This window comes from Hermetia illucens, chromosome 1, assembly GCF_905115235.1.
Source record: "Hermetia illucens chromosome 1, iHerIll2.2.curated.20191125, whole genome shotgun sequence".
In the NCBI taxonomy this organism is placed as follows: Eukaryota; Metazoa; Arthropoda; class Insecta; order Diptera; family Stratiomyidae; genus Hermetia; species Hermetia illucens.
In genome coordinates this window covers 146,827,874-146,845,997 of record NC_051849.1, presented here as the reverse complement: position 1 = coordinate 146,845,997, position 18,124 = coordinate 146,827,874, and the positions used below count along the sequence as shown (strand labels likewise).

The 18,124-nt window shown below is 44.0% G+C and overlaps 1 protein-coding gene across 1 annotated transcript; it reads left to right on the top strand.

Annotated features, from left to right (window-relative positions):
* Positions 1-7,560: 7,560 nt before the first annotated feature.
* Positions 7,561-16,987, top strand: LOC119658440 (farnesol dehydrogenase-like). The gene is made up of 3 exons (XM_038065846.1): positions 7,561-8,153; positions 16,616-16,750; positions 16,816-16,987. The coding sequence occupies exons 1-3, from the start codon at positions 7,587-7,589 to the stop codon at positions 16,870-16,872; spliced, it is 759 nt and encodes a 252-aa protein (XP_037921774.1). The 5' UTR covers positions 7,561-7,586; the 3' UTR covers positions 16,873-16,987.
* The last annotated feature ends 1,137 nt before the right edge of the window (positions 16,988-18,124 follow it).

Genomic DNA, 18,124 nt, shown 5'->3' with positions numbered 1-18,124 from the left:
AAGCTTCACATGCGTTCACGCCCCAACAGAGGAGACTGCAGAGTCGGAGAAAGATACCTTCTACGAGGCAGTTGAGCGGACCCACGAAGCCTGTCCCAAGTATGATACAAAAATCATACTTGGAGATTTCAACAGTCAAGTAGGCACGGAGCTCGTATTCAGGAGATACGTCGGCTCCCATAGATTACATAAGCATAGCAATGATAACGGACTGCGGATTATTCAGTTACCAGAATCACACGGAATGGTTGTTGGAAGTACCTGGTTTGCCCGGAAAGCGGTCCATAAATATAAGTGCGCCTATTCAGACGGGACCACTTTCAACCAAATTGACCACGTGTTGATCGAACGCCGCCACCTCTTAGCCTTGATGAATGTCAGAGCATATAGGGGGCCAATATAGACTCGGATCACTATCTCGTTGGCATGCTGCTCCGAGCTCGAATAACAACACCACCCAGAATCCCCTCTGACAATCAGGTGACAGTTAACACTGAAGCCATCCACAACACAGCCTTCCGCAACACCAATAAAAAGGAAATAGATGCCGCCATAACTGCAATCAACAGAGTACCTGGAGATGAAGTTTCAACAAATGATCTTCATAACCACATGAAGAACGTTATCATTGATACGGCCACACACATACTTGGCCCCCGCCGCAAAAGGAGTCGGTACTGTTGGTTTGACGATGAATGTAAGCTAGTAACGGAACGGGAGAATGCCGCTTACCGAGTAATGTTGCATTCTTAAAGAACGCGGCTACGCGCAGAGATTTATCAAGAACTCCTTCGAACGGAGAAGCAATTTCACAGACGGAAAAAGGAAGCCTGGGAGAACCAAAAAGTCTATGAACTAGAGAAGTACATAGAGCAATCGCACCAGGCGCGCAAGTTTTACCAACAAGTCAGCAGGATGAAGCCTTATACACCTCGATGTTCATCCTGCTGATTTCCGACAGACAGGCATTTTGGAGCGATGGGTTCAGTACTTTGATGAGCTACTGAACAACCAGAACATCGGCGAGTTGGAGATCCCGCCAACTGAAGACGACGGACAAATACTGCCACCACCAAGTATAGGAGAAACAATGCCTGCAATTCATCGTCTAAAAGATCATAAGTCGCCAGGAGCTGATAGAATTACATCCGAATTGGTTAAATATGGAGGCGACCAATTACATCAAGTGGTTCATCAACTTGTGCTCAAGGTATGGGACAGCGAATCAATGCCTGACGACTGACAACGAGGTATTATCTGTCTCATACATAAAAAGGGAAGTATCACACAGTGCAGCAATTATACAGGTATCACGTTGCTGAGTACCATCTATAAGATATTCTCCGCTATCTTGCTAGACCGAATAGCCCCATACGCCCAGAACATCATTGGCCCATACAAACAGGCTTCACTCCGAGCAAATCAGGAGCAGATCAGATTTTCTCTGTGCGGCAATCGATCGAAAAACTGTTGGAATATGGACAACAGTTGCACCATCTATTCATCGACTTTAAAGCCGCCTAGGGTGAAACTGTACACTGCCATGAGAGAATTCGGTATCCATAAGAAATTGATAAGACTGACTAACCTAGATGACCCTGATCAATGTGCGAGGCCAGATAAAAGCAGCAGGATCACTCTCAAGACCATTCGACTTCAACAATGGTCTACGACAAGGGGATGCCCTATCATGCGTCCTCTTTAACCTGGCCCTCGAGAAAGTGATCCGTGATGCTGAGGTAAATGCAATAGGTACAATCCCCTTTAAGTTCACCCAACTACTAGCCTATGCTGACGATATCGTCCTCATAGGAACAACCACCCGACACGTACAAACTGCCTTCATCCAGATCGAGCAGGTGGCAATTGGCGCGAGATCTTGGGCTATACATCAATGAAGGCAAGACAAAATATAGCGGTGGCAACGCCAGGACCGAAAACCAACCAACCAACAACATCAAACCGTACTGGTCAAACGGGAAGAATAAAGATAGGAGAATACAATTTTGAGACCGTTGATAGTTTCTCCTATCTAGGGCCGAAGATAACAGCTACGATGATGAAATCTGCGCTCGGTTGTTGTCAGCCAACAGAGCTCATTTCAGCTTACAAAAACTGTTCCGCTCGAAACGCCTCAACATAGGGTCAAAGCGCTTACTGTGGAAGACAATGATCTTGCCAGTCCTCATGTATTGCTCGGAGACTTGGGTTCTTACCAAGAAGAATTGCAAACTCTTGGCCGCGTTCGAGACAAGAATTCTCCCAAGAATTTTTGGCCCTCTACATGAGGATGGACGATTCCATAGCCTACATAACGACGAAATCTATGAGCAATACCATGAACGTCCGGTTGTGGATAAAATCCGGCTCAATAGGTTACGGTGGGCGGGTCCCTTAATCCGTATGGATAAGGATGATCCAGCCCGGAAAGTTTATAAGGGCAATATTTATGGTAGAAAAATAAGAGGAGGCAGACCCTGCCGAAGATGGAGCGATGGCGTAGGCAAGGACGCCAGACAGCTTGCATGGATATCGAATTGGTGGACCTCGGCGCAAAACCGGGATGTCTGGAGTTCTTTATTAAGGCAGGCCAGGATGATGATGACACATTCAATACAATTCTGCGTATCTCTGTCTCCAAAATCAGTTGGCTAAAGTTCCTGAACCGCTTCTGTATGAAGGAGCAGCCCGCACCCGTATGTTAAGGTCCGCTTGTCAGATCGTCATGCTGGAATTTGACTAGTTTGACTATTATTAAGGCCATGTCGCCCTCGATGGAGCTCACATGCGTTGCATTTTCATATGCGTTTCGTAGGCATTGACAAATGTATTTATTTATACTGCCGTTGGTCTTGTTGGGGTAAAATTTGAGTGGAAGACAAATGTCTCATCGACGTATTGGATAATGTCAGTGCCGGTCTCCAGGGGTTAATCGTGAAATTGCTACATGAGATCTTGAAATGGATCTGGGTGGCACCGGCAACAGATCGGAAAACTCATTTTAAACTTTGACATGTGTAAGTCGGCGGTCAAAAGGTACTATAGGTCCCACAAAGGAGCATAAAACCTGGGAAACGCTTGCCGAACCAACACCAGCAGCTCTACTACCAAACTCTATCTCCACATCCACGTGTTGATCGCTGGAAGTTCTTTCTTTATGAAAACTGCAGACGGAGAATGATGAAGGCGACTCTCACGCCTAAAAACGGGACAAAATGTACCAACTGGTTTTCCTGGTTGGGAGTTGGATTGGGTTAACAACCCTACATGGAAAACCGATGTTACGAAGCCGCGGAAGGAGCCTCGGACAGGACAGATTTCAAAACGACGAACCCGGCAACGACAACGGATAAAGGATTTGCGCATTTTCTCACGGAACGTGCGCTCTCTGTACAGACCGAATGCTGCTGAGCAGCCTGCCGATACCCTGTCCCAATATAGGGCTGATGTAACAGCGTTACAGAAGATGCGTTGGACAGGGATCGGTATCCTGGAGAAGAGCCGCTACACCATATATTTTAGTGGCCATTCAGTAAACCATGTACTCGGAGTAGGTTTCATAGTCAGCCAAACAATGAAACCTGCTGTTATCGGCTTTGAAAATGTAAACGAAAGGGTATGTACTCTGCGTTTGCGAGGCACCTTTAGAAATATAAGCTTCACATGCGTTCACGCCCCAACAGAGGAGACTGCAGAGTCGGAGAAAGATACCTTCTACGAGGCAGTTGAGCGGACCCACGAAGCCTGTCCCAAGTATGATACAAAAATCATACTTGGAGATTTCAACAGTCAAGTAGGCACGGAGCTCGTATTCAGGAGATACGTCGGCTCCCATAGATTACATAAGCATAGCAATGATAACGGACTGCGGATTATTCAGTTACCAGAATCACACGGAATGGTTGTTGGAAGTACCTGGTTTGCCCGGAAAGCGGTCCATAAATATAAGTGCGCCTATTCAGACGGGACCACTTTCAACCAAATTGACCACGTGTTGATCGAACGCCGCCACCTCTTAGCCTTGATGAATGTCAGAGCATATAGGGGGCCAATATAGACTCGGATCACTATCTCGTTGGCATGCTGCTCCGAGCTCGAATAACAACACCACCCAGAATCCCCTCTGACAATCAGGTGACAGTTAACACTGAAGCCATCCACAACACAGCCTTCCGCAACACCAATAAAAAGGAAATAGATGCCGCCATAACTGCAATCAACAGAGTACCTGGAGATGAAGTTTCAACAAATGATCTTCATAACCACATGAAGAACGTTATCATTGATACGGCCACACACATACTTGGCCCCCGCCGCAAAAGGAGTCGGTACTGTTGGTTTGACGATGAATGTAAGCTAGTAACGGAATCGGAGAATGCCGCTTACCGAGTAATGTTGCATTCTTAAAGAACGCGGCTACGCGCAGAGATTTATCAAGAACTCCTTCGAACGGAGAAGCAATTTCACAGACGGAAAAAGGAAGCCTGGGAGAACCAAAAAGTCTATGAACTAGAGAAGTACATAGAGCAATCGCACCAGGCGCGCAAGTTTTACCAACAAGTCAGCAGGATGAAGCCTTATACACCTCGATGTTCATCCTGCTGATTTCCGACAGACAGGCATTTTGGAGCGATGGGTTCAGTACTTTGATGAGCTACTGAACAACCAGAACATCGGCGAGTTGGAGATCCCGCCAACTGAAGACGACGGACAAATACTGCCACCACCAAGTATAGGAGAAACAATGCCTGCAATTCATCGTCTAAAAGATCATAAGTCGCCAGGAGCTGATAGAATTACATCCGAATTGGTTAAATATGGAGGCGACCAATTACATCAAGTGGTTCATCAACTTGTGCTCAAGGTATGGGACAGCGAATCAATGCCTGACGACTGACAACGAGGTATTATCTGTCTCATACATAAAAAGGGAAGTATCACACAGTGCAGCAATTATACAGGTATCACGTTGCTGAGTACCATCTATAAGATATTCTCCGCTATCTTGCTAGACCGAATAGCCCCATACGCCCAGAACATCATTGGCCCATACAAACAGGCTTCACTCCGAGCAAATCAGGAGCAGATCAGATTTTCTCTGTGCGGCAATCGATCGAAAAACTGTTGGAATATGGACAACAGTTGCACCATCTATTCATCGACTTTAAAGCCGCCTAGGGTGAAACTGTACACTGCCATGAGAGAATTCGGTATCCATAAGAAATTGATAAGACTGACTAACCTAGATGACCCTGATCAATGTGCGAGGCCAGATAAAAGCAGCAGGATCACTCTCAAGACCATTCGACTTCAACAATGGTCTACGACAAGGGGATGCCCTATCATGCGTCCTCTTTAACCTGGCCCTCGAGAAAGTGATCCGTGATGCTGAGGTAAATGCAATAGGTACAATCCCCTTTAAGTTCACCCAACTACTAGCCTATGCTGACGATATCGTCCTCATAGGAACAACCACCCGACACGTACAAACTGCCTTCATCCAGATCGAGCAGGTGGCAATTGGCGCGAGATCTTGGGCTATACATCAATGAAGGCAAGACAAAATATAGCGGTGGCAACGCCAGGACCGAAAACCAACCAACCAACAACATCAAACCGTACTGGTCAAACGGGAAGAATAAAGATAGGAGAATACAATTTTGAGACCGTTGATAGTTTCTCCTATCTAGGGCCGAAGATAACAGCTACGATGATGAAATCTGCGCTCGGTTGTTGTCAGCCAACAGAGCTCATTTCAGCTTACAAAAACTGTTCCGCTCGAAACGCCTCAACATAGGGTCAAAGCGCTTACTGTGGAAGACAATGATCTTGCCAGTCCTCATGTATTGCTCGGAGACTTGGGTTCTTACCAAGAAGAATTGCAAACTCTTGGCCGCGTTCGAGACAAGAATTCTCCCAAGAATTTTTGGCCCTCTACATGAGGATGGACGATTCCATAGCCTACATAACGACGAAATCTATGAGCAATACCATGAACGTCCGGTTGTGGATAAAATCCGGCTCAATAGGTTACGGTGGGCGGGTCCCTTAATCCGTATGGATAAGGATGATCCAGCCCGGAAAGTTTATAAGGGCAATATTTATGGTAGAAAAATAAGAGGAGGCAGACCCTGCCGAAGATGGAGCGATGGCGTAGGCAAGGACGCCAGACAGCTTGCATGGATATCGAATTGGTGGACCTCGGCGCAAAACCGGGATGTCTGGAGTTCTTTATTAAGGCAGGCCAGGATGATGATGACACATTCAATACAATTCTGCGTATCTCTGTCTCCAAAATCAGTTGGCTAAAGTTCCTGAACCGCTTCTGTATGAAGGAGCAGCCCGCACCCGTATGTTAAGGTCCGCTTGTCAGATCGTCATGCTGGAATTTGACTAGTTTGACTATTATTAAGGCCATGTCGCCCTCGATGGAGCTCACATGCGTTGCATTTTCATATGCGTTTCGTAGGCATTGACAAATGTATTTATTTATACTGCCGTTGGCACATCCTAAGCAAGCACATATCCTGGGATTTCATTTTTTCGAGCCTTTGCAGACCTTTTCGATATAAACACCATCGTGTTTGCTTGAACGGAATAGCCCTTTTCTACGGTTGAGTGTCTACAGCTCATATTTGAGTGCCCTCAGGTCCTGCGCTGTTCTACGAGAGTCCTTAATCTGGAGTACGTTGGACTTTGCCTGGTACATGAGCTCTAGTATTTTTATTGACTCTTCACCTCGGATGAGATTTCCCTTAGCAGATTCTTTTGATTGGAACCGAAACTTAAAACTTTCTGTTTCTAGAGGGCGACTTTGCCACTCTATGGATGGTTTCTGTCTATTCAGATGCAAGCTAAGTATTGTGGCGATGAATTTCCATAAACGACAGTACACTGTTCATTATATTTTAAGGCTAAAGTTGAATATTTTCACCACCTGGCAGTCAAAGTCGCAATAATCGTCAATAGTTCGTCTGGTGTAGGTCTTATGTGGGGACCTTCGCAAAGTCTTCGCTGAAACGTTGAAAAAGACCCGTAACTTAGTATTGCCACTAACTGGGAAATAGAGTTTGGATTGTGTTCTCTATAAACTATAAGCAAATCTCTAGGTTTCGTTCATCTTTTAAGTCAGCAGATAGAGGTATTTACTCGTTCACACTATGATGACTTTTTTCCATCCCTTGTCGATTCACTTTGGGCACGTTTTTGACATTTAATTAAATAAATTGCAAGAGTCTGAATTACAATTAGCGTTCAAACTGCCATTAAAAAGTTCGAAATTAGAAAGATTGTACTTAATTCGTACTGGCGGTTCAGCACAAAAAATCTATCGAATTTAATCAAAATAAGAATGGGGATATCTCTGCCAAATGTTTTATCAGAAACGCCATAGATAACGCTTCAACAAATGATTCAAGTGATGAAATATGTAGTGCAAGTGAACAGGGTGCTTATCAATCAACCCTAGATAAAGATAAAATTTTGCTATCTCATGCTGTTCACTGTTTATCTATGCATAAATACTCCCCGAAATCGAAACAATTTACCAAACGTTTCGTTTGCTTCGTTTAGTCAGTTGAATTTCAATGGAAAGGTGGCAAAGTCGAGTAGCGGTTGTAACCGGGGCTAGCTCCGGCATTGGAGCTGCTGTCGCGGCGGACCTGGTCAAGGCCGGACTTGTGGTGGTCGCTTTGGCACGCCGGGAAGCCAAACTGCGGGAAAATAAAAAGTCATTGCCTACCAACCTGCAACCACGATATCATCCAATTAAGTGTGATGTTACCAACGAGGACGATGTTAAGAAGGCTTTCGCGTGGGTGGATGAAGTTCTTGGTGGAACGGATATTCTCGTTAACAACGCGGGGACATTTCATTATGGAGAAAACCTGATTGACCCTGGCAATACGGAAGTAATTCGTAAGACCCTGGATACAAATGTTACGGCCGTTGTGTTCTGCGTTCGTGAAGCCTTCAGTTCCATGAAAAGGCGAAATTTTGATGGGCATGTGATTATCGTCAATAGCGTTGTTGGACACACTACTGAGCGAATTCCTGGAGGGAATATCTATCCGCCCTCTAAGTATGCTGTCACCGCTATGGCTCAAACGTATCGTCACGAATTCGCACATGCTGGCACAGAAGTCAAAATCACGGTCAGTTTTATTTAATAGTATTCCGCTAATTTCTTTTATATTCACAGGCGTTTACTTTTCCAGGATTGCTCGTCCAATATTTTAGAATGAAAGAGCTGTGTAAGTTCAACCCTTTCAAGTTTTTGTGTTGCTAAGTGGCACTGTTTGTTCCAAATGCGCACTGCGATTACGGTGTCTTTCGCAAACTTTGCCCTTCTAAAATGTAGGAGCCAACGACGCGACAATTGCGGTCTACGACAAAAATTCGACTTAAATGCCATATTGATATAGACGGAAATTGATGTACAAGTACCTTTTTTCTTCTTCCTTTCTCTCGCCCCGTAAAGGAGTTGGTTTGCCCGAATCTAGTTCGTCCCTTCTCAGTTGATCAGAGAGTCAAGGGAGAGTCAAAAGGTTCTCAGATCAGATTCGGATCATAAGTTATTGCGTTTCGGTGGATTTTTTGTGATAAACGATTAACTTAGATGTTTAGACCAATCAGATCAGATTATATGTCCTTAAAATCGAAGTGCATGTCCCCATCTCCGGCATCATCACAGCCTACTAAGCTACTGGCCTAGCACAATATTGCTCGCTGTTTCTGTTGCCACGAGGTGACATTTTTGGCCTTTGATACTGCCCAGCTCTGAATCATAGAGGATGGCTTGACGAACCTAGCTGGTAGATTTTGGTTTTGAGAAGGTTGTTGACCGCAAGGAATGCCAGTTGTGGGGTGCTACTTCATCCAAGTTGCGGTGACTAATGGATCAACTAGATGGAGCAATTCAGTGACTAATCCAAATTAATTACGCCACTCCTTTCTGGGCAAGTCACTGTTGCTGACAGTGATCATGTCGTTGTTGTTGTTGTTGTAGGTTTTATTTGTCCCACGATGCCCCGGTTGGCTAACAGAGAGAACTAAGCTATCTAGTCCGGCCCACAATGATCGCACGTGGGGATGAGACTTGGCCAGGTCTTCGGTCTATGAGTGTCAACTGTCTCACGGTTTTTGGGCACTGGACCCTGTGTTGCCAGACTCTTTGTAGGTTAGACAACCCACATATATTTCAATACGTTTTGTGCCAACACTTGTTAGAACAATCGTGCCGGAGACTGTCCAAACAGGCAGAACACATGTTACAAGTTTGACAGAGTTACCGTTTTTTAAGGTTTTGTGTGAAACAAAACCTTATTAGAATCGAGTCGATGTCTATCTGTCCGTCTGTCTGTCTTTTTTTTGGTTGGGGAAAATCCATCATAGGTACGCATCTGGAATCTAGGGCACGCACGCCGGACTCTTACCGACTAAAACCTCCCATATTTTCTCCACGCTCTCCCTGCGGGACCACCGTTTCGGTATTGCTTCGTGGGGCTGTTCAGTTCTTAGCCAATCACTCTAAATGCGCTGCTGCCGCTTTGCGTGGCGTTAATTGCAGTAACTTCCCTTCTATGTCTCCGCTGTACTTCTGTTGCGTGTAGTTGCTGGTGGATCCGTTTCACAATTACAACTACCGCGTCCCATGTTATATTTGATTGCACCATGTACCTTATTAGATTTTCTACCATTAAACGGGTATTTAGCTCTGTTTCAAGCTTTCTCTTTGAGCTTTTAAATCTGGGGCAGGCGAAGAAAACGTTTTCTGCATTTTCGGCTGTTTCTTCACACGTAGGACAATCGGGTGATTTATCTAAACCGAACCTATAAAGGTAACTCCTGTATCCACCGTGTCCGGTTGAAAACTGAGTCGGATCGTAACTCGTCTCACCGTGGTTCAGCATAGTCCACATGCTTATGTCTGGGATAACCCTGTATGTCCACCGGCCATTCTTCGCCTGGTCCCATACTGTTTTCCATGCAGCCAGTGACCACAAACGCTCACTTTGCTTGTTTAGGCTTGCTTCCTGATTTTCATACAGACGACTTGCCTCATCGGTTCGAATATCTACCGGGATCATCTTCGCAATCACGCATACTGCCTCATAAGATGTTATTCGGTAGGCGCAACATGTTCGAAGAGCACCCGCCAGCTCATAAGCCTCATGTTGCGGTGAAGACTTAGTTAAACCTAAGTATCTTTTCAATTGAGATGCCACAATCGTGCCTATTCTGTTGCCTGTTGTACAACAAAGGGGTGGAGGAAACAGCACTATGGTCTAAATAGTTTTAGGGCTCTCTCAGGTTTTAATCCCTACGAGAAACCTATGGAAAATTTATTGCCTATTTCGCCTTTATGGTTGTATTATTGACGTGATCTTTCAGGAATTGGGATTTCGTAATTCCCCTACCCCGAAATGTTATCTCCGTTTCCTGTTTTAGAGGGGAGTCATGTACCAGAATTTTACACGGTTTGTCATTATTTCTTGTTTCAGGGCATCACATTTGTTCACAAACCTGCTTTAGTAGTAGCCTATCCACCTGATTATCTCCTGCCCCTATAGCAAGGATGATAGAGTCATCTGCATATTGGTGGATTCCAGTTGATGAGTCGTTGGGTTTGGAGTGAAGCGAGGTTGTGTACAGATTGAAAAGCACAGGGCTTAAAACACTTCCTTGGGGTAGGCCACTGTTTACGATCACGCATCCAGCTGTGCTCTAGAAAGTGCAGGGTGCAAGAGTTTATGTTAGATGACGCGTCTTTCCTCTTATAATTTCGGCAAGCAGGAGTAGGTTCACTCTTTCGTAGACTTTGCTGATGTCAAACGACACAGCTTTCACAACTATGCCCTTGCTCTCGGCTTCAGACATTTTCAGCAATAGGCCGTTGAAGCACGTCGTGGTCGATTTTCCTTTTCTGTACCCATAACAATGCTTCGCAAGCATGTTTTTTGTTTCTAGGAAGAAGGAATGTCTTTCCTTGATTATACCGTTTAGAATTTTGGCGAAAGTGTTTATTAGGGAGATAGGTCCAAAGTTCATGGTAGTATTCAGATCAATCTGGTTGTAGTTGAAGGGCCTCCAAGCCCCATTAAACGCGCTCAGAAAGTGAAGATCGGTTTCTCATTCAGCCAGAGTACAGTATCTTGTCATTCCCTGGAGTGAACTGTCTCTTGTGCTTAGCAAGAACTTTGTTCAGATCATCCGCGTTGAAGGCATAAGGCATAAGGTATGGTACGTAGGCGTATAGATTTTTGCAATAATTACCTTCTATTTCTGTGAGAAATTTTTGTTTCTTGTCTTGATCCCATGATGTAAGTTGCGTGGACTCTTCCTGAAAGTTTCTAAAACCTCTGATCTTTAGACAGAACTGTTTGGTGTTGGTCTGGTTCGACATTTCTTCCCATAAGTTATCCCAGAAGTTTCTTTTTGCTCTCCTGATTTCCTTCTTCCATCTTTTAGTTGCCTGTTTGGTCCTACGGAAATGCCCATAGTTTGAAATTTGTCTCAAAAGCCTCATCGCTTCCTTTTTTTCTCTTAGATGAGAACTTGGGTCCTTATTCCACCAGGCCTTGAGTCTCGTGGTTCTCGTTACTTTGTATGTTGCCAATTTGATCTGCTTCTGTATTTGAACCATGAAATTCTTTAGATCATTTTGGCGCTTTAGGCGAAAGTGATCATGTCAGTTGTAATAACATCAGTTGTCAAAAATAATGTTTTGATCATACCTAGTTATATTTATTTAATAACAATACACAGAAAGTAAACTTCTAGTTACATATTGTGCTCTGAGGGAGGGACAAGTAAATAGCTTAACTTACGCTTAAGACGGAGGAAGTAGAAACAGCCAAAGGACGCAAGCTGTAAAGGTTATAGGACCAGCATAGTCTCAGGATCGGAGAGTGAAAGTAAATGTCGAGCTGTCTACTACGGGAGGCGATGCGGAAAATAATATCGCAATTGGCTGAGGAGTTCACCAGGCAATTACCGAGTTTGAAAAAGGCACACAGGGATAATATGGGGCATTGTTGTAGGGAAGGGAGATTTCGGGCGCAGAGCCATGACGGATAATCTACATGGGGAAGGCCCTTTCTGAAGAAGAGGGTCAAGGTGAATTTGCTTGTATTTCTCTTTATCACGGTTAGGGAAGGCGAACCAGACTACTCAGTAATATTCAAGGATGTTTTCGATAAGGGAGTTGAAAGTGCTGGATTGAGATAAAGTTGGAGCAGGAACGTAGGATAAGGGCAGATATTTTGAAAGCTTCATTGATGATGTCAACAAGGTGAGAATTGAAACGAAGTTTGCCATTGGAGGTTACACCCACACCTGGAAGTCAATAGAGAGGGGGGTTGCCCACCAAGAGAGTAGGAAGTGGATGGTGGAGGAGACTTTAAGCGAATGGCACACCTAGCGCCGGTTGACTAGATGAAGTTTGGAGTGGAGAATATTGTGGTCAACGGTATCAAACCCTATGGACGAATCGGTATAAATAGAGGTACAATGGAAATCTGTTGGTTTTAAGAAACCCTCGACATTATTCCCTTCTACCGGTCGGGCTTTTATATATCTGCATTGAGTTGCTCACGAATCCCATTCCGAGTTCCTCAAGAAAAAAGATGGATTGTCTCCGTTCATCCTATTAGAGAACATATTGTTAGGTGCCAATCTAATTCATGTAAGACTAAAAACCTCCATGATGCTTGGAAGCTGCAAGCTTCCAAGCTCGTTTTCTCAAGAGAGTTGTCATGCATTTTATATATGATAGCACTCTTCAAGGGCAACCACCGTATAACGTATGCGTTTTATATTTCTTGTCAATAAGGAAAGAAGGATCACCGTGACAAGCGGTTCTGGGGCAGGGCGGTATCCCAATACCACCCATAAAGTTCACCGTCTTTGTATGTGTGCAGGGTGTTTATGATACACCTCCTTTCAAGGGGCATTAACCCATTCCTGAACACTGCTAAAAAAAGCCCATAATCGACCTGATCTGAATATTCTGGCATGTCGATTGATAGCAGACAATCGTAGGAAGCGGTCCAGAGGTTTGGCCCCGGGATTGTTTCTTGTGCGAACCCCTAGGTAATCTTTATCCCCCCTGGCTATCGAGCGTCTCATAGTCCTGGAAGCTCTCTGTGTGATAAAGTCCTTCAATACCCGCAAGAGGTAACTTGCCACAGTGTCTTCCACGCTATGGGCGTCAACTTGAACGGGATTCATTCGGTATTAAATGAGCAGCATTTCCGACTTTTTGGATGACCATTTTCAAAAGCAAGTCCCACGAATATCCATTCACCTCGCTGTGGCTCCTGCTAGGAATTAGCTTTTCTTTCTTTTAAAGTGCTACGAAGTCTCCTTCCAGCTGACTACTCTTTCATTGTGGTGGATGCCCCGCAAGCCATTTATTTTTTTTGCAAACCTAGAAAATTTGTGACACCCCTTCCGCAAATCGGCAATTTCTGCCGTCTTATCAATATCTAGAAGGCTTTTCACGATTGAATGTCCTTTGGGCTACAAAAGCCCTGTAGACATTTGTTATTAGGCTTATACCTGAGTTTACAACAATGTCAGCTGCAACATCATCACTCCCATTGGTGTCCGCCCTCAACCACTGCTTACCCAATGTATTGATTGGCGGTTACTGAGTAATAAATTAGTTTTCTAAAACTAGCCAACCATTCACCGATGACACCAGAGATTACGATGTAAAGGTTATGGCGGCAATGCTTTCTTTCCAGCATGGTGTCAAAACGTCAATGTGAGTGTGATGCTTAAAACTACGAGGGCCATTCTTGTCGCCATTTTTTATATGATTTCCATTTGAAGCCAGCGTGAGGCATGCCAATCTCAAATAACCTGGTATCTCCCCCAACCAGGATTTGCCCGTCTGTGCTGAAGACGGTGGACTATAGAGTACCAGTAGAGCGTCGAATGTTCGGTAGCGTCTCTTTCGGTGTTATAAAGTGTGAGCCATGTCCTTACCCCTGGGCCAAACTTGAAGTAGAACGCGCCGCGTACCCAGGTAAGAGCGGTGTACATCGCTAAACTATTGTTTCGATACTGTTCACTGATTAGCATCATTTCAAACTTGGGTCTGTTGCCCTGGTCCAGCTTTCTTCTGATACACTCAAAAAACATTATCTTTGCAGAACAATGTGAAGGGTGCTGAACGTTGGCTGTCACGTATGAAAATGCGGTTGAAAACAACGAAGGGGTCTTAGTTCTTGAATTGGCCGGCTTAGTTGACTGGTTTCAACGATGTTAATGTAATTGAAGTAACAATCAGAACTTTTCAAGGGAAAGTCAGATCTCAACCGCAATATTCGCAGATCTTGTTGTTTTCTCTTGTATTGCTCATTTGATTCTCGCTTAAACTTCTGTAGCGCTGATAGATAAAAAAGTACAACCCGATAAAGGAAAAATAAACAATATGGTGATGCCTAAGCAAAAAGTATGTAACTAGTAACTTAGAACTGATGGCAATTCAACCACAGTAGTAATAGGAGATGCACTACCTAAACGACTACCACGCTCATTTTAGGAATTGAATGTGCTCCGCCCAAGTCTTTTATAGAATTTCGCAGAAACTGAAACCTTGTTTAACTCGGTTCGCTGTTTAGACATGCCTTCTATGAGCCGACTCCTCACTATGGATTAAAGTTGGCCTCTTCACACAGTTCCTTAAACGAATTTTCCAGAACTTTACTTAAATACCATTTCCGCGTCAAACAACTTTGAACTCCACTGCTTCATCCTACATAAGCGTATGCCACTCTTCCGCTTAATTCTCACTTAACCTATGCTCCTTTTGCGTAAGATGTAGGTTTTTCCGATGTTAACAAGCACGGTTTTCTGCAACGAAGCAATCTCGGTTCCCTATTATTTGAAACCTATCTTCCCACTCGCTACACCATGTGGCTAAATCCCTCGCCATGATAATGATGTACTTCTAAGACACTTCATGTAACATTCGCTTATATACCATGCTCGTCGCGCTAATTGGAGGATAGCAGCTACAGAAAACAACCCCGTTAATTTTGGCTGGATTAGGTATCCTCATTTCGTTCAGATTGCGTAGTTTTCACGTTAGTAAGTGCTAATATAGCATTGTCGTTCCCTCTGCATGGTTCGATAGTGGACTGGCTGGCCTAAAAGATTGTGTGTGGTCTCACAGTGGTTGAGGTTTATCTGGATTAACCCCATATTGTGCTATCGGCTTCTACGTAACCCTTACCAACATATCGGGCATCGTAGCACAACATAGATGGATTTATGGCCTTTCCCGCAATTCCTTGCCTTTTTTCGCGCCGCAGCGTCTGCATCGAGTGGACCTATCGGACTGGTTTTGGCAAGATCTAGCTGTATGTTTATACTTGAGCCATCTAAAACAGATAGCAGGACACATTTCCCCACCAATCTTACAGGCGACCAATCCCATCTTGAGTTTGTCAGCTTCCAACAAATCATTTGCCAAACAGCTGGGCAGTTGATGAATGCAGTTTGCGTGCCGTCATATGCTTTTTGCAAGTTCTTTACTGTGCTAAGACTTCTCACTAATAATTGTCGATGTTCACTCCACAGTTACCTTCCAGATCAATTGCCTCACCAGTTCTTTTGAAATATCCACCACGTTCTGGTAGTTGAGCGTCGTTTGTTTTTGCGTCGTCCGAAACTCCAGTAGGAGTTCGCCCTTTTGCATTCTTCTGACTCTGCTAACATTGTCGCACGGGCTGTTGAATTCCTCTTGACGTTCCGCAGAATCTTAGCGTAGACGAGGTCATACTTCTTGTCGATTACAGCCGTGGCCCGGGTGGGGTTTATTTTATATGGAAGTTTACTACAACCCTTGTCGTCGACTGCAGTTCACCCATGGACTTTTTGTAGGAGACGTGCAGATTTCCGATGATTGCCTTAATGTAGTGGCGCGCGTTGTGTTTCGGCCGTGTGTCTAGAATATTATCCATGGCCTCCAGGAAGTTTTCTGCCCTGAATACTTGTTTTCTAAGTTTCACAATGTCACAAATACGTTCATGACAGACGTCATGTGCTAGGAAATCTTTCTAAGTTTACATAGGACTCGTCTAGTTACCTCCAAGCAGATAATGCATACTGCAGTAATTTTGGATATGCGGTGTACCCACAAAATTATGAGGATTTAAATAGCTTTTGGTTTCAGAAGTAATATTTGGGTTTGTACATCACGCACGAGTTGATATCCTAGCACTTCACTTTTAATTGGGATCGCTTCTGACTATGGATATGGGTCGACTCCGGATAGATATTTATTCGCGTAGATACTTCCATGGCCGATTTTCCTGGAAAATGTGAGAAATCTTCTGGAAAAATGAAAAGTACCGGGCAGTCCTCTATAGTGAGTTCTTCACAACTTTTGAATCTTAATTTTCTGCAGCAGATTTATCTGGACCATAGCCACTGGTGCGAAATACCCTCCATGGAGCTAGATTAAATCAGCCTGTTACCAATTCGCAGAATGCGTATTCACGTATTCTCTACCAATTAGAAGATACTTTCCTATCTTTCCACTATATACGCAATTGGGGCATCTCGATTTTTGGACTACCTATAATATGATATCATGTTTCAGAGTATCAGTCCTGGTGCTGTCGATACGGAGCTCGTTCCTGGAGGACTGCTAGATAGCTTGGGAATTCCCTATTTGAGTCCGGGAGACATTTCAAACGCCATACTGTACGCGATTGCTACTCCACCCAATGTTCAAGTGAGTACAGATAAGGTATCCTTATGTTAAAGATAACGCAAAGTAATTCTTTTCTAAAATTTCAGGTCTATGAATTGACGATTGAGCCAGTGGGCTCACAGATGTCGAAAGCGCAACAGTAAAATTAACTTTGAATTTCACGCCAGGAAGGAGGCCCAACTGCATTGAAGATTAACTTAAGTGGTTTGATTTGCCCGAAAGTGACCTTAATGGAATAAAGAGTTAACTGGAAATGTTGACGTATCCTGTTCATTATCTTTTAATTCAAGCGTCACGGAGTAGGGCTTTTGCTCGGGAGGACATTCGGCTACTGTAGAAAGCAACATTATCATATTGGTGTGGAATTCCATGTTCAGATCATCACCGATAAAAGAAATATCACTCGCCAAAAGAGATTCGATGCAGGAGCAGAAAAGCATTTTAGCTTACGTATATTATGGAATGGGCAACAAAGGGAAGTAACTGATTTGTATCCTTGCTTAATTATGCGGTTGCTATTGACCCCTATATGAGGTGAAGTATGTAAGATAGGACCTTGTAGCTCCTCTCGGTCCCTCTGCTTCCAGGAAAAGGACGAGGCAACATCTGGTTAGTTGGCTCTATCATCACTCGTTTGTTTTAATGTTTTGTGTAAAACAAAACTTTATTGAAACGCTTTACTGTCTGTCCGTCCGTCGGTCTGATTGTCAGTTATATCTCCTATTTCAGAAACGATTACTCCTGTTCACACGAAATTTGGTAACCAGGTGGGACTTTGAATTCTATTGTATGCAGTGAGTAACATAGTTCTACTTTGGGGTCCCCAAATATACAAAAGAGAGTGTGGGATACCAAACGAAAGACTTAGATTATTAGTTTCGACATTGGTTGCAAACGAGAGGAGGGCGGGGGTCTGAGATGGGTCAGTTACTGCAAGAAGCTGTTTCCAGAAACTACGAAACCCCAATATCTGAAAAAATATGGTGCTACATGTGATGAACCTACCTAAACATGTTGAGATAACTAATGTCATAACAACTTGACCGGAAATGGTAGAGGTTGAAGTAGTGGAATAAAAGGCGGAGGTGTTCTAGTTCACCAATTTTATTGAAAGAAATACGAATAGTATTCGGAGCTAAATTTCGCTCATACCTACATTATGACTTCCAGAAAGCGTCAAGTACTAATCATTGCAAGCACGGATACGAAATAGTACCCCAGATTACTCATGGTCGGAATGGTTCACACAATCCTTTTACATAAACCTCTCCTGCGAGGAAGTGTAAGCGTTCGAAAATAATCGTGTTGCGTCTTCCAGTAAAATTATTGATCTCTCCTGGTAAATAAGGCGCGCTACCTGTTAGGGAACAAAATGAATCCACCTGAGAAAAGATA